This window comes from Equus caballus, chromosome 12 (genome assembly GCF_041296265.1).
Source record: "Equus caballus isolate H_3958 breed thoroughbred chromosome 12, TB-T2T, whole genome shotgun sequence".
NCBI lineage: Eukaryota > Metazoa > Chordata > Mammalia > Perissodactyla > Equidae > Equus > Equus caballus.
The window spans coordinates 35,259,624-35,276,718 of NC_091695.1; the positions used below are offsets into that span (position 1 = coordinate 35,259,624).

General features: G+C 52.9%; 1 protein-coding gene across 30 annotated transcripts in view; it reads right to left on the reverse strand.

Moving 5' to 3' along the window:
• LOC138916700 (liprin-alpha-1-like) overlaps nt 1–17,095 on the reverse strand; it is a 108,298-nt gene that overhangs the window by 31,305 nt on the left and 59,898 nt on the right. For all 30 annotated transcript variants that reach the window (XR_011424028.1, XR_011424027.1, XR_011424030.1 and 27 more), the window contains 6 exons: nt 13,817–13,952; nt 10,463–10,686; nt 7,563–7,794; nt 2,224–2,375; nt 1,064–1,236; nt 577–670 (listed from right to left, as the gene is read on the reverse strand). Coding sequence is in view for 21 of the 30 variants with exons in the window: in XM_070229903.1 (XP_070086004.1) it covers nt 577–670; nt 1,064–1,236; nt 2,224–2,375; nt 7,563–7,794; nt 10,463–10,686; nt 13,817–13,952 (1,011 nt within the window). In the remaining 9 variants the exon portion in view is untranslated. The remainder of the gene's footprint in view (nt 1–576; nt 671–1,063; nt 1,237–2,223; nt 2,376–7,562; nt 7,795–10,462; nt 10,687–13,816; nt 13,953–17,095) is intronic.

Here is a 17,095-nt window from a genome sequence, read left to right on the forward strand (position 1 = left end):
AAATCTACCGGAGGAGGAAAAAAGGGGCAACACAGCGAATATTTCCTGACAGATCATAGCCCGCACGGCAAACTCTGAATGCTGGTGATCAAGTCGGAGCGGTGGCTGCAATTACACACTCAGTTCTCCCTATTTTAGGATGGCTGGCACTGGTGCCAGTGCTTTACGTGTGTTTATGTAGCGACAGATGCGTGTCTAACACTCACAAAGCCGTGTGAGGCGCGTACCGCTGCACTCCCATCTTAGAGGAGGAAACCGGGAGTGCAGCAAGGCTAAGCGGCCCCTCCCCCCAGAGCTGACGCACCGGAGCCGGACTCGGGGCCCCACGCCTGGCGGGGAGCCCTCCTCATCAGACAGCTCTCCGGGGGACGGGAGCCTCCCCTGAGTCCTCTCCCCCTTCCTGAGCAGAGGCTCTCAGCCCCCCAGGAAGCACAGTCTCTTAAAAGCTTTAGGTTAACCTTTCAGAAGGTAATATAGACACATAAATAGATACTACATTTATTAAATAAACGTTAGTTAAAAATCAGGCACAACTGAGAAGTGTTCAGTGAGATGGACGAATAACGAAAAGCTTACTTTTTTTGAAGTTTCCGGTTTTTCTCCGCCTGTCCTCCCAGTTTGCTGAGTCCCAAGGCATCCTGAGCTGAGTTTTCGGTCTCCGAAACGCCAGCTGTGAGGGCCCAGTGGTTGAAACAGCGAGAGAAATCAACACGGCCGCATTAGGTGAGTTCAGAAACAGGTGGAAGAGCACTTGCAGGCAAAGAACACCTCTAAAGGCTAAGTTTCTGACTAGGCAACCAAGGCACGAGAATGCTCGAGAGACAGTGAGCCCTTTCTGTCTGGGACGCCAGGTTGTTCAGGGCCAAAGAACGTCCACCGTGGCTCTCTGGGTCGCATGTGTCCCAGAGAAAACATACGCCTCCTGAGCTTTCACTCCCTGAGAACGCCCAGCGTCTTCGACAGACCGCCCGTGGGAACAACTGGGGGCACACAGTAGGCACACACACGGCAGGCCCCCCGCCTCCATCCTAAGGGTTAAGAATGTTTGCTGGAAGCCACCCACCTTGTCCTAATGACTCCTTGCCGGCATGTCCAGGTCGGCCCTTTTCTTTCTTGCCAAACAGGCGGCCGATGGAGGACTTGATGCCCTTCTTCTTGGGGGCTTTGTGGAGCGAGTCCTGGCTACTATTACTACTGCTGGGGTTGCTCACGGGGCCGTCCTGTGAGCCTGTGGAGCTTTGGGGATAGAAAACAATCTTTAATGAGCGCCCTCGTCCCAACACAACGTTCCATTCACAGGCACTAGAACACTCCACGCTTTTAATACTTGCTCTTCCAACTACACGAGCATTCCAAGTCTCCTCCAGGCATGTCTCCTTCGCAAAATGCATCGCGTGTAGAAACGAAGGCTCCCAGCCATCCCACCACGGAGAACCGTTTCTGAGGAGCTGAGGCTCTGAGCCGGAGCTCTCCTTCTGAGAAGGCTTCCAGTCCGAACCATGGAAGGCAGAGAGCACCATGAGCCCACCTGAGGGCCGCCCCTCGGCTGTGAAGATGCTCTCCCAACTGGAGGCCTGACCCCAGCGCCCCAGCAACCTCCCCAGTGCCACCGTCCCTGCCGCGAAACAAGAGCCACAGGGCCTACTGCAGAGGCGGCGAGGATGGACACCTGCACCCGCCACCGAGGGCTGCCAGGGCGGGACAAAAGCACAGCCCGTGGTAGTTTGACATAGGAGCACACTAGTCACCCACTGGCTCTCATGGTCCCTGTGGGGAGGCGCTTGGAGCGCTGGGGACGAGGTGGGGCTCTCCACAGCTCAGAGGCAGAGAGCGCATCCGAGCGGCGGGACACGGACGGTCCTGCAGAGCAACGCTCAGAACACGCCACATGCTTAGCAAATGCTCCACAAGAAGAGAAAGTTCTCACAAGAGTCAATTTGCAGACTCTGAAGAAATGAAGGCTTTCTAAGATTGCTGCTATCACTGAACTCTCTTTCTAAACTCACGTCGCCCAAACAGACAGCATCTTCTGCTGGGCTCACCTGAGCTCCCAGGGCAGCCCGAGGGCATCATCTAAATCAACTCAACTCAATTAACCAGTATTTCTTTAAAGTCATCATTCTGACTTTTTTCCCCAAGAAGAGAGCAATGGATTTCTGAAAGCTGAGCATGAGAAGGCGGTCTGTTTGGAGCCGGGCTAGGGTGGGACGCTGCCCTCCTTACTTCCGTAAGTCCCTGAGGTCCTCGTGGCCGACCGTGTGCAGTGCCCCTTTGTGCAGCCTGTCCAGCCGAAGGGACCGCGGGGAGGGCGGGGGCGAGGTTTCACATTTTATTGTCGTCTTGTCGTCTCGTACCTCTTCTAGGGAGGCTGGCAACTGAGGGGTTGAGACCAGTGTAAAATTAGTGAACAACACACTGTGACCAAAAAAACCCCACAACACATAGGCTTTAAATTATAACCATAAACTTATGTGGAAATCCACGAGCTATGCTTTCTGCTGAGTACAACCAGCCTCGTTCTAGCCCAACGCCACGTTAAAGGACCGTCTTACTTATCAGGAGCAGGAGCACAGAGCAGAGCCCGACTCCTGGCCTACGAGCACCAGAACGAGCGCAGAGACCCGGGCAGGACACACGGGCACTCCTCCTCCTGAGCCTCCTCGCAGCCCGAGGGCCCGCCCGCCCTAGGATCCTAGGCCACCACGAGGACAGCCACTGAAGGGCACCGAGATCTGAACCACGCCCAAAACCTCGTCCTCACACAGCACGCACGGCACTCACTGTCCCTGATGAGGAGCTGAAGACGAACGTGTTTATCTCCTGATGCATTCAGAAGAAACACCAGAGAGGGCAGAAACCTCTTGGGTAAACTGTCCAGAACTTTTTGTTTTGGGAGAAAAAGAGAAATAGCTTGTACCATGATCCACTATCATTTTGAGTAGTGATGCACCTTCCTGGACTCTGTAACAAGTGGAAAAGCAAAAAGGGATCTAACTCCTGCATCCCAGACACGCCTGTCTGTCTCATACGTCTCAGCGTGCAGAACAGATGCTATAAACTGAGGTCTTTCTACGCGGTTTAAAAGCAATTTGTTTAAGCCGGCTCAAAGCAGTCCTGGCCTTCCACTGGAAGATCCTCTCCTTCAGACTGCCAGTTTTCCCGTGTCGGGGAACGTGAGGACAGGAAGGAGGCGGTGGGGAAAACGTTAACTCCGGCAGGTCTTACTGATCCATGTGGCTCCGTGGTGAAGGCAGGGCTGGAGTCCTCAAAACGTGCGTGGCAGGCGTTTGTACAAACAGCAAGACCTGAGCAGCCAACTTGGGCTTTTTTAATGCGACTGTGTAGAGTGTCGCTCCACTGCAGCCCCACAGCGGCTCAGTGACAACCAAGGGGCTTAGTGCAAAACGGAGTCGAACTCATTTAAGATAGAACCTTAAGCCGTAGCTGGATAGATTCCACATGCTCTCCTGATTTCAAATTACAATCTGCAGACAACCAAAGGCTACGACGGCTAGAAACTATCAATACGAAACTGAAACAGGGAGAGATTTCAAACTGAGGTTAAAACAATCACCTATAAAAAACAAAAAAGAACAGGACAGGGAGCAGTCCACGGGACTGAGTTCACTGTCCTCAGCGGAGACAGAGCTCAGGAGGAGCGGCCCGCCCTGGCCGGTGGCTGCTCCCGTTGCGCCCCCGTGGTGAGGGGCCCTGCCCAGCCCGGGGCCCGCCAGGCTGGGGCCTGCACGCTCTTTCAGAGCTGACTGGAACGAAGCTCCCCGACAGCTGGGGGGTCACGGCGGCGTAGGCCAGGGACGCTGAGGAGGAGGACAGTGCGTGGCCCACGCCGCCCGTGTCTGCACCATGCCTGCACTCCTGCCTTTCATCCTCACCACAGCCCCACAGCAAGGCCCTCGAAGGAGCCAGCCAGCCAGCCCACAGTGCCGTGAGCAACAGGGTCAGGCTGTCCTGCCTGGACGTCAATCAACACGCTCCTTCCTTCCCTGAGAAAGCCTTCCCACCGAGGGAAACACGGATGCGAGTCGGTGGGACTGAGGGCGTGCTGTGCGCCGCGGGGCCGGTTATAAGCTCTCAGCTCCTTGCAGATCGTGCACGGACGGGCACCGTCTGCGGCCACCCCGAGGAGCGCGCTTCTGTTGTTGTCTTCACTTAAACAGGAGGGCAAACCAAGGCGCAGAGAGGGCGAGCAGCACACCCGGGTCACAAATCATCACTGACAGCGGGGACTTGAGCCTGCGTTTCGCTGAATCGCCACGGTGCTCTGCGCAGCGGAGGGCTCCCACGGCTGCTGCCCAGCTCATGTGCTCTAAGCGCTGCGGTCAGAGGACAGCTGCCCGAGCATCCGAAGGGCGGCCTACGAGCGCAGGATCAGGCAGCTTCTGGGTCGGGGTGCAGGCTAGGCACATGGCGTGAAGGTTAGGAGGAAGGCATTCTGGTCAACAGATCTGCTCCCCAGTGCGTGCACGTCCTCCAAGAACAGGGAGGCCCGATTCACGACTATCTATAAGGAGAAGAGGCCCGCTGGCCCCCGCTGTCAGGGACGAGTGAGGAGGTGAGAGAATCTGCAGAGAAGTCAGGCCGTGGGGGAAGCGACTCAGTGTCCTGGTTTTGAAATCAGACCAGTCCACACTGCAGCGTTCCCTAACTGTGTGCCCCTAGGCACAGCACGTGGCCTCTCTGAGCCTCCGTTCCACATCTGTCCATGGGGATAACGACAGTAACCTGCATCTCACGGGAAGTCCATGAGGACGAGAGAGCAGACTCGTAGAGCACTCAGCACAGGGCCTGGCATACAGTAAGAGCTCATGACAGCTAGCTATGTTTTTTTTTTTTTTTGAGGAAGATTAGCCCTGAGCTAACTACTGCCAATCTTCCTATTTTTGCTGAGGAAGACTGGCCCTGAGCTCACATCCGTGCCCATCTTGCTCTACTTTATATGTGGGACACCTCCCACAGTATGACTTTCGCAAAGGGGTGCCAGGTCCACACCCGGGATCCGAACCGGCGAACCCCGGGCTGCCGAGGAGCAGAACATGCGAACTTAAGTGCCGCGCCACCAGGCCGGCCCTTCTAGCTATGCTTATTAAAATTAGTTTTTCCCCAAACTAAAATCTGTGGCTCTGCTTCAGTAATTTCTCATTGAAAAAATACTATAGCCATTATAAATAAGCATGCAACGATGAGAAGGCAAATGAGTGGAAGAAAGGCACACCCTTACGCCTGTCCCAGCATTCTATGCAAACCACCAGTGACCTGTCTCCAACAGGACAATCGTCATTTGTGACATGCCAGGTGAGTGTCAACATGTCCATTTAAATGTCAGTGATTCACAGGGCTCATTCATGCCAAATGATAGGTGCCCGTCAATACTTCAGAGAAACAAAGGTATGTTAAATTACTAAACACTTGACCTTTCTATGATGTTTCCTTAAATCACTAGGCTGACGGACGCATGCAAAGAAATGAAGAGAAACCAGATTTACTGCATACTCTGAAGTTAAAAATTCAAGGATCAGTACAGGTAAATATATTAAAAAGAGAATGACAAGACAGATATAAGCAAGCTGAGATTCAGAGAAAACGTAACTGGAAATGGAACATCTTTTTCACCATGAAATTTAAACAGTAAGTTACTCAAGATTTACTAGAGAAACACTATAAATCGTTACTCAGGGAGATAAAATTCTATTACAACATATACAATTTATTAAAATACGGCATTTTATAGAACAAAGGGCCCTAAAAGTTGTCTATTCTAAGCCAAACTTCTCTAGAACTTAGTTTGCCCTAATGAAAAACATGTCTCTAAACATCAATTTAGTTGACGAGGAAGTTATTGCAAGACTTACTATAAAACTGAACAAACCTACTTTTAGTTATTAATCACCTATTGGTCATTCATATAAAATTCTTACCTAGAAATTGATTTAAAATTTCTCAAACATAAATTTTTTGATTAAAGCAGGGTACCCTGTGAAAATACGTAAGGATAAAAGCTAGCAGAATAGCAGGTGGAATCTTCACATTCTATGATTCCTATGAGATATGTGAATTTAAAAAATAGTCTATTAAAGGCATTAATTGTTTATGTCCAACAAGTTGATGAAATTTACAGTCTTGACTATAAGCATCAAAACCAAAAGGTATACTGTTTGTGTCAAGTTTCCGTTAATTCTATACTTGGCGGATTATCTCTGTATATATAAAAGATTTCATTTCTGAATTACACAAACCCTACACAGTTTGAATAAAAGCACTCTGATCCAGCGATATCATGCCTGTATCCACATCTGTTGTACAGTGACACAGCAGTAAAAACGTATCACTACTGAGGGAAAAAGACACTATTTCATGAGAAACGAAGATAACGCAGAAACCCCACTAATGAGCCCCAGTGGCCCCCACACACACACCAGGGCCCCCACTGTGGCGGTTCCCTGAGCACCCCGTGGAGGGGGTGTCACAGCGCGGGCTGAGGCCTGGACTAACAGTGACAAAATAAACAGAAGGATGACACAGGAAATCAAAACTAAACACGGAAGCAGACACAGCGTCAGCCGGCACACACAACTACAAAAACAAGGAAAAAGAAAAACAGAACTGTTTTTACAAATTCTCTGAAAGGAAATAAGCATGAAATTGTCAAAGAGCTTAAAATATCAGCTAATGAGCTAACGATGTAAATTATAAAAATACTATGTCAAAACACGCGAAATGGACTAGTTACCACTTCGGACGCTACTAAAGCGATTCACGGTTCATTTAATTACACGCAGGCTAACAACGCAACTAAAAACGAAAATGGGTGGTAGCAGAAGAAATGAGAACGGAAGCGCAGTGAGAAAGCAGAACGCTGTCAACATGATTTCATGCATTCACAAAACCCAGACTAAACACGTGAGAAAGCTAGGCACTATTCTTTAGAGCAGCACGCTGTCGCGGTCCCTGCACTTCCAGAGGCTGCGCACGAACGCAGCCCCGCGCTTCCCGGGGAGGCCAAGCGGCAGCGCGCTCTCACTCACGCCACCCTGGATTCACCTGCAGAACCGGTGCCAAGCATGCCACCGAGGGCATTATTAAGAGGACCGATTTAGCTTTTTCTTCAGTTTTGTTTTTGACGGCATATTCTGTACCCTCCAGTCAGGCATCCCGAACGTAAAGACAGACAGCACTGACTCTCTCTGCACATTTTCCTATATGTTACGATGGCTGCTGTATTTACTTTTGTTACACTGTCTATTGCTGGAAAACAAAAATATCCCCCTAGCTGCCGAACCCTGCAGAGCTGACCACGCTCAGAGCTGAACAAGTGAAAACTTCTCTGGAGTTCAGGCATCACCCCAATATTAAAATTAATTTGTCACCATGCTATTGTTGAATGATTAAATATGAGTTGGTTTTAAAAATCTCAAACCTCTGAGCATAACAAATGCACCTGATTTTCTTCCGGGTTAAAAATAAAGCATATTCGTGGTGTCCAAGACTTAAATCAGGTGTGTCGGGGGCGAGGGGAGACAGCACAAGAAAAGACAAATCCTTACCAGAGTCATGATACCTAGTCTGTCCACCTCCCGAGCTGGGCTGTGCGGAATCCTTCGCGGGGTGGACCGGCCACTGTTCGGAGGAGAGGAGCCGGCGAGCGAGGAGGCAGGGTAGAGGGGAATGGAGCTCACTGATCTAAAACGACGAAGATTGCCAAAACTCCCACTGCCAACTCGACTCTCAATCTCCTCCGCCCGCTGCTCTGTGTTTTCCTTTTCTTCCTGTATCAACCTAAAGTAAAAACAAAACAGTCATCCTTCCTTCATTAGCAGACAGATTAACGGGTTCAGATGAAAAAATCGGTGCTTGCATTACTGTAAGGAAACTCCAATGACGGTTGCTCCAACAATTAACACTTCAGCAAAAACGTTCTACTTTTTCTCTCTTTAACACACTCGGCTTCGGAACAGCACAAAGTACACCTTCCACTGAGTCTTACCAACTATCTCTGATCACTCGCGTTTGATTTTATTTACGTACCCCACAAGTCTGGAGGGGCTAGTTGGCAACTCTCTTACTACACAACGAGATGTTTGAATTTTACAGCTCCGACATTCCCACTTCTCAGGGCACAGCTGCACATTTACCTATCGGTTTTTTTGACTGGAAACTGGGAACTCTGATATAATCAAAAAATCAATTTACAAAGCAATCAGGAGTTTCCAAACACTTAAGTCTCTAGACTAGACGAAAACATTGATTTTTTTTTTTTAAAGGTTGAGTTCGAACAAAAGTATTTTGTTTGTATTATTTGACAGAATTCTCCACCAGCCTCATCTGAATGAATTCACGTCAACCATGCTGCATTAATTTGGAAATTCATAATTAAAGCTCTTCTCTCCTAATGTATAGTGGATGCTTAAACAGCAGTTTTAATATTTGACTATGCAAATCATTACTCTAATATTAAATTAGTAGTAACCTTGCAGTAACCTGTCCAATTAAAGTTCTACTTATATATTCTGAAAGTACTTTCTGTTACTGATACCAAGGCAGTGGACAGAATTTACCATTTATATCAGGTCAACTTGCTACATAAAGAAGAACCCATTTTACTTAGCAATACACTGTGAAAAATAAAAGCTGACGTTTATAATCCTTTCGCGTTTCCCACAGCGATGGGGAAAGGCAGTCTTCCGGGCTCTGCGGGGTTGAACACAGCACACGAACCGTGGTTTACGGAGGCAGACTGCAGGCCGCACACCCCTTCCTTGCAGAGCCTACAGCTCTCCCTGGAGTTAGTTCTGCCCCTCCTTCCCTCCCGCAGGCTCTGCGCAGGAACCGGCACTTGGCATCTGTGTCAGCTTGACAAGAACAAAATGTTGGCAGCAACTCTGCCCGGACCTCCCGCAGGGTCACCGGCACACGGCTGGTCTCTGTGTGCATGCAGGACCGGACCACGGCTGCCTCAGGCCTGACAGGGCAGATCTTGGGCTCCCTGTCACCCTGCACCCCAGACCTAAGGCCTCTTAATCCCCCCTCGGACGGGCAAGTCTTTGGCTTGATGAGCAGTGCCATGTCTGCGCCCAGGATCCGAACCAACGAAACACCGGGCCGCCTGCAGCGGAGCTCAGGAACTTAACCACTCGGCCACGGGGACAGCCCCCCCTCGGATGGGCAAGTCTTTGGATTGCACCCCACAGTCGGCCCTTTGTCGTGTAAATTTACTGTTATAACTGCTAAGAGGCTTTCGAAAGAAAACACCTCTGAAACACTGACGAGGTTAAGATTCAAACCATTCTTTGACCACTGTCTTTTTTTTTTTTTAAAGATTGGCGCCTGAGCTAACAACTGTTGCCAATCGTCGCCTTCTTTCTTCTTCTTCTTCTCCCCAAAGCCCCCAGTACATAGTGCTGGATTCTAGTTGTGAGTGCCTCTGGTTGTGCTATGTGGGATGCCGCCTCAACATGGCCTGAAGAGCGGTGCTGTGTCAGCACCCAGGATCCAAATTGGTGAAATCCAGGGCCGCCAAAGCGGAGCGCGTGAACTTAACCACTCGGCCATGGGGCCTGCCCCTGACCACTGTCTTGTAATGAACCAATTTTCACATTCTATTAGTTTAATAGAGGAAAACGCAAGTAGGAGTGGGAATTTGCCAATCTGAAAACCTCGGCTTTCTGTTCCAGGTGGTTGGGTGACACACCTGAAAACGTGAGGCTCTGAAAGACACACAAGAGGGCCCTCCTCAGCGCTGGAGGAGGCACAAGCGGCAGGTGGACGCTGCCCCAGCTCCCTGCCCCCCGCAGGGTTCAGAGTTGGGGGACACTCAGGCTGGAGGGGGGCAGGAAACTCTCCCTCCCGCTTCCTACTGCATGTTTCACCTTCGCTTGCCAGTGGACTGAACTCTGGCGTTTCTCCTCGTAAGTCACCCGCCACCTGGCACTGCCCGTGAAAAGAGTCCTGCTTCTTACCCACAAGGGCGCCAGGCCAGTCCACCTCCTCCTGGCTCTCCATGGTGCCCTGCCCCACACCACAGCTCCCCTCTGCACTTCGGAGCAGGGAGGCCTCCTCCGATGTGCGCTCAGCTCTCTGCACCCCGCCCGTCTCTGGAACCCGGCCTGGGATCCAGAGTGGCACAGGTGGACACTGAGCTCCCCGGCAACGCTCTCCAGCTGTGTCATCGGCTCGTGGGGGAACGGACCGAACCCCTTTCACCCTTCTGCAAGATCTTACACAAGTGTACCCACACCACAACTGTGGCGAGAACGCCCGGTCAACTGAACTTTCCAATCAAGGGCAACCTCAGAACTTAAAACTATTCAAACAGGATTGAACTAAGTTTTACTATCATGGGACGTGTAGAATACGTCCACAGTATTTCTTCCAGACTGTCCTAGGTAGCATACAATTCTTTAGAGACATGCATGGTGTCTGTGGTGCTATGCACAAGCCCACGTACCTGATCTCCTTGTTGATGGCGTCCAGCTGCTCCTGAAGCATCATGGCCAGCGTCTGGGCATCGGCCTGCCCACTGGGGGACAAGAGGCCAGCTGGGCTGAAGATGGTGTCCCTGTCGTCTTCGCCGTCGGACGCGTCCACATCACTCTCGAAGGCCTGCGCCACGTTGGCCAGGACACTCGCTTGTTGGGCACGTTCCCAATCCTGTTCATTAAGAGTCTGTACCTAGAAACAAGAAAATCAAATCTCAGCAAAGATGGAAAATAACAACCAAGTTACAGCAACTTACAGTAAACCTAGCAGAAACTTAAATATCTTTTAAATAGAAGCCCAAAAGATTTTGGAAAAATAGGCCATGCTTGTAAGTTGCTGACACGTATTAAGCAGGCAGTATTGCAGGGGCAGGACAGTCGATTACTTAGACTGCCTGGTAACAGTCACATCTCACTGTGGACACAAGGCATTTCCATGACGTTATTCACAATGGTGACAAGACCGAGTGCAAACAAAAACTGAAAATTAGAAAAATACACCATGGGGGGGCCGGCCCTGTGGCATAGTGGTTAAGTTCGGTGCACTCTGCCTCGGTGGCCTGAATCCACGGGTTTGGACCTACACTGCTAGTTGGCCACGCTGTAGCAGCGAACCACATATAAAACAGAGGAAGACCGGCACAGACGTTAGCTCAGGGCTAATCTTCCTCAGCAAAAACAAAAACAAAAACCACACACACAAAAACATGGCACGATCAGCCACGCTAATGGGAAGTAAAAAGTTCACTAGATCCACGGCAGCTGTGTTCACTGCAGTTGCCACACCACTGTACTAGTGTTATCGAGTAACACACCTCACTGGAGTTCCCCAATCCTCCCTCTTCTGAGCCCGGTGTGGACGAGCACAGACAGCAGCAGGCAGGGGCAGAAGGAGACAGCAGGGCAGCCGTTGGACGCACTCGTCTCAACACCCAGGGAAGAGCGAGCTGGCGGACCACAGTCTCTAGAGAACTGAGGCTCTCGGAGAAAAGGCTCCTCTGTGCCGAGCCAACTCCTGTCTCGCGTGATGGAGGGGTACCGTGTGCAATCAGAACGCGCACAGAGAAGGCATGCGCGCCGGGGCCACGTGACCCATCCCGTGCGGCTGTCTCAGCCCCTCTCTCGAAGCCTCCATCTCTTCCTCTCCCGTCCTCACTGAGCCCAGGGCCCTGCCTCCCACTTCACTGACACGACATTAGAGCAACCACAAGACTTGAGATGCCCTGCTGGCTTATCTCCCCGTCCCCCGGGCCTTTACCCATGCACTCCACCTCCCCTCCCAAGATCTGAGGTCGCGGCCAGGTACCTGGGCCCCCACCCAGGCCAGCCCCACCTCTGGGCACGAGGCGCACCCCCTCTGGCTGACTCCAGGCTCGCCTGCTGTGCTCCCTCCCTCTCTCGGGGTAATCGATTCTCTACTGGCCCACACCCATCAGCCTGAGAAGGTTTGCGCCCTTCTCCCTCCTTCAGATAACACACCAGAACCACGGAACCTGGATGCCACGTCTCTTTCCAGCCACCACTGCACTTCGTCCCGATGCGTAAAAGGTCTCCAGAGCCGCCTCGACTCCGCCTCCACCTCCTCTCCTCCTGCTCCCCTCCCCTCCCACAGAGCTGCTCCAGGATCAAAGCGCCCACCTTAAGAAGTCCGCCACTGACCTCCACCGCCCTCTCGTCTGGCCCATCGGCAGGCCCAGGCCTGCTGCTCTTCCCTCTTCCCTGAGCATCTCGCTCACTCGGCTGCAGGCCCCGTTGTCCAGGGTTTCTGCCTACCTCCTTGTCACTCTTTAGTCTCCTGCCGGTCCTTTCTCAGTCTCCCCAACCTCTCAATTTTGGAGGGGCCCACGGCTCTATCCTGGAAGCTCCTCTCTATCAACAGGCACCCACTTTGGACTTGATCTCATCTTACACCTTTAAACACCATCTGTATGGTCATGACCCCCACATCTTTATCTCTAGTCCAGACTTCTCTCTTGGGTTCCAGGCCAGAATATCCAACTGCCTACCTGACACGTCCACCTGGACAGCAGATAGGGCTGTCGACCTGATCAGGGCCAGGCTCCACTCGTCTCCCCTGCCCCGCAGTCTTCCTCATCGCAGGAGACAGCCTCCAGCCTCCAGCTGCTCAAGCACGGGCCCTCGGGGGCCTCACTCGCCTCTTTGTCTCATACTCTATATTCAACCCATCAGCACATCGTGTTGGCATGACCTTCTAATATCTCCAAATGGGTCCTTCCCTTCCTTGGCTCAAATGTCACCGTCCCTGTGAGACCTCGCTGGCTACCCTACTTAAAACTATCATTCCCCTCCTACAGCTCAGGGTACCCCGGGTTTCCTTTCCCTGCTTATGACCATCGGAAACCCTGTGGTGGTTTAAATATACGTCCACACTTCTCTAACACTCCTCCCTTGGCCCACAGTGAGGGCAGGACTCGCTAACTCACTCTAACGCGCCCAGGTGAAGGCGTGCTGCCTCCAGACCAGGGCCTCAGAGGCTCTGGGGCTTTCTCCTGGCTCTCTCTCAGAATGAGCCCGGAGCAAAGCTGGCGGGCACCTTTCCAGGACACTCAAGCAGCCCCCAGAGAGGGGCCAGGCAGAGCCAGGCGAGTGAGCCTGGAAGTGCACTCTTCAGCCCCAGGTGAGAATCCGGACGGCTGCAACCTCAGGAGAACTGAGCCCGAACTGTCCTGCTCACAGCCCCGAGCCCACGGAACCTGTGAACTCTAAGTGCTCCTTGCTTTAGGCCACTGAGCTCGCAGCAGCCTGTGACCGCAGTGAGAGGAAACTGACACACGGCCCGTACTGTACTTCTCACGCACGCTGGCTCCTCACTAGAACGTGCGCCCTGGTGGTGCAGGCATCTTCTCTGCCTGTATTCACTGCTGGAGCCCTAGTCTATAATGACGCCTGGCCCAAACCAGGTGTGCACTGAATACGGGTGCTGTAAATAAAAATACGCAGAAGTAGATAAAGACGTGCTGTTAAACAGACACAAGTAGGAAGGTATTTAAACTTCCCGATGTGAATTCTTCTCACTAAAAGATGACGGATACACGCATTCATTCACGCTTTATCGCTGCTTCCAAACCGTACTAATTACATTACGTTGCACTTAAGAGTAGGTCATATTCTATCAGAACTTGTTCTTCAGAAAAAAGCATGCCTAAAACGAAACTCTTAGCCAGAAAAAGGAAAATGGGGGGAGGGGAAGAGAGAAGGCGACCTATGACCATTGGAATCCCCAAAGTCTCAAAGTCACGGGACGAGCAGGAGACACGCCCGAGGGCCGGCAGCTCGCGGGCGGCGAGGACGGAGGCCCTTGCCTTGGACGGCTCATCCCGCAGGGCTGCCACGCGGCCTTTCTGGGGGCGCCGCAACACCGCGCTGCTGCTGGAGGCGTCTGCGGGACCGTCTGCCACAGGGAACCTGAAATCCGAGACACTGCCCAAGTGGGGTCGGCTGAAATATGGAAAACAAAAGGTCATTATTAGATAAGAAAAGCGAACTAAGTTTGTTAGTCAAGCCAGAAGCTGTCAATTTGGAAAACACGTAATTTCACAGAAAAAGGACTCCAAGGAGGGCACCTCTGTCCTCGCTCCCGCCAGCACTGAGCCTTTCAGCCCCGCCAGTGGGGACACTCCATACCTAGGAAAGCCAATGCTGCCACTGCAGACCTGGAGATGAGAGGATGGGGTCCAGCTGTCTGGGCCGTGGAAGAGGCATCCGTCACCCATGTCAGGGCCCGCAGAGGGGTGTTCAGCCCTGCCTCTGCTCGACCTTCTCCTCGACCCACCAGGAAGCACCCGCACCCCGACCTGCGGCCTTCTACGGTCACTCTCCCATTTGTACCAGGCTCCGCAGTGTGAGGCTGGTGGACACCGACACTCCTCTCTCTGCGTGGCACTGTCTGAAGCGCTCCCACAGGCCCCTCGGAGGGAGCGGCTGCAGAAGCCCTTCTGACCACAGCTCGGGCTGGTATGAACCGGGCTGGGCAGGACGCTTTGAGGATTCCGAACCAAAAGCAGAGACTGCGTGCAATCAGACTGACAGACAATCAACACTCCCGGCTAAAACAGTCCCCTGAACCAGTGACTGGGGCCCTGAGCACCCGCGAGGGAGACGCTCAAGAGAGTCACTAGGAGAGGCCCTGGGGAGGAACTGGTGAGCAGAGGCGAGGAGGGCGCAGCCCAGCCCAGCGCTCAGCCCTGACCGTGGGCACCCCAGCCACACCTCAGTCCTGGCCCGCCACCGAGGGCCTCCCTGTTCTCCGGAAAGAAGGCTGGCTGCCTTCATTTTCAGGAGGCCTTACGATCTGAGAAGACAGAGTCCATTCATCTGATTAAAGCCAGTTAGACAGGGGACCCCTCGAGCCTCCCCACCCGATCGTGGACAGGGCCAGGCTGACATGCCAACTCATCTACTTTTGGTACACACCTCTCGACATCTTTTTAAAGAAATACCTTCTTGTAGCGTTACACGAGATTTACTGCCTGTTCGAAGATCTCCAAGTCTGGAATTCCCCTTGGAGCACACCCAGCCCTACTTCCTCTACCCCTTACTCCTCACGACACTCTCACTCTCCCTCAGGGTGACTTCCAGCCCAACTGCTCTGGGGCCGTGAGACGGTTCAACGGCAGATGAAAGCGATGCACCTGAAATCCTGCGTGTACCTCTGGATGGTTCGGGAAGCACAAATGCTTCCCGATTCTGACACCCCTTCCCAGGCTTACCTGCCTCCCGACCCGCCACCACCCTGCAGCTGATCACTTGCTGAAGCCTCTCTTCTATATGGCCAATCTGTTTATGGAAGGCCACCCATCACCGTGCTTTTCCACTCCTCAAGCTAGACTACCTTTTCTCATGGAGAAGATCACAAAAACAAGATGACCGATCTCACCGTGGAGTCACACCAAATGAGCTGAGCCTGCCCTGCCTGCCAGACCCCTTCTCCTCAGTCCACCCAAGGCCCTTCCACGCCTACTGTGATTGGTCTTCCCCCGTTTCTACAGCTCCCAACCACCTCTCTTCTAGGCCACTTGACATGCAGCCTCTAGCCTTGCCTCCCTGAAACAAAGCCCTTCCCTCCGCATGCAGCCTCTCCTGCCCACTGTCTTCAGACCACTCCGCCCCAGGTGACCTTGGCCATCCCCTCCTGCCACCTCTGCACTACCAGAGCAAAGAGCTCCTTTCTCTCCTTGTCTTTCACCTCTAACATCACACCTGGGACCGGCAAACATGTCAAGACGTCTCCATCGGAAAAGCTGCCCCCAGCTCTGCCACCCCCTCAAGCTCCTACACCGGCTCCCTTCCCTTCAGGACTCGACTTCCACAAGAGTCACACACGCGTGTCCACTTCCTCTTCACCCACGTGCCTGTGAGAGCCTCCTCGCACACACGCCTGCAATCCCGAGCAGCGGGTCCGCCTGCAGCGCTCTAACGACACGAGCCTTCCACCAGCAAGGACCTGAAGCAGAAAGCAAGTGCCTGTTCCCTGCACTGGTCCTCCTCTGCACCTCGCTCTCTGAAGCGCACACTCTCCTCCTCGAAACTCCACCTTCCAGTGGGTTCGGCGTCAGGGGAAGCTTCTGGCTCTGCCCCTCTGTCCTCACTGATTTCTCCTCTAGTTTCTAGGAGTGGGTTAGGCAGGGACAGCCGCAAGATACCCTAAACCTTCAGGATGTCCTAACTTGGCAAATGCCGGAACACCTGCAGAGGTTCAGAGCTTCCTCCTGAGTCGTGTTGGAGGCAGGGGCCCATCTCCTGTGTTTCAGTCACTGCCACCAGGTAAGCGCTTCGATAACTTTTGCTAAAGCGTAACTCTCACTTGATGACCATTTTCTACAAAGAAGTAAATCACCTAAATGAGAATTACCGCCTCTACCACGATGAGGAAGAAAAACTCAGGATGCCGGGCAACTTGGTAGATTCACGCCGAGCCAGGGGGCTCACTCCCGCAGCAGCCGGCCCGGTCACGCCTCGAAAGATCTGCGAGCGCCACGCCGTTAACTCTCAGCCTCTTCAAAACATACAGACTCCAAGCGCCGCACCAGACACGCGAACGTCAGGGCATCCTCCCGCTCCAGCAGCGCAGGCTCTCCGCGGCCTTCTCTTTCACCTCGAGGATGCGACCGTCACTCCCAGGTGGACGGGGCTTCCTCTGGCACCCTGGGCTCTGTCCTCCGATCCCGACACCATCACGCCCACACTCTGTCGGGTGCCTCAGACTCATATGCCCGACACTAATCAATCGTCCCCAGCCCCACCTCCTCCTGCGGTTCTGAGTTGAGTCAAGGACGTGACGGGAACCTCCAAGGTACCAGAACCTAACCTTCAAGATGATGCTGTCCTCTGCCCTCCGGCCTGCTCCGAAGCTCCAGGCTCCCTGAGCTCAGGCCAGGCAGTGTGTTCAGTTGGCTGCCCCTGTGGCCTGCATGTGTTCCTGTACACACACGGCAGGGGCTGGAGCGTGTCTGTGAGTGCATGAGCTCCCCGTACACACACAGCAGGTGCTGGAGCGTGTCTGTGAGCACGTGAGCACCCTGTACACATATGGCACGTGCCAGAGTGCGCCTGTGAGCATGTGAGCGCCCTGTACACACACG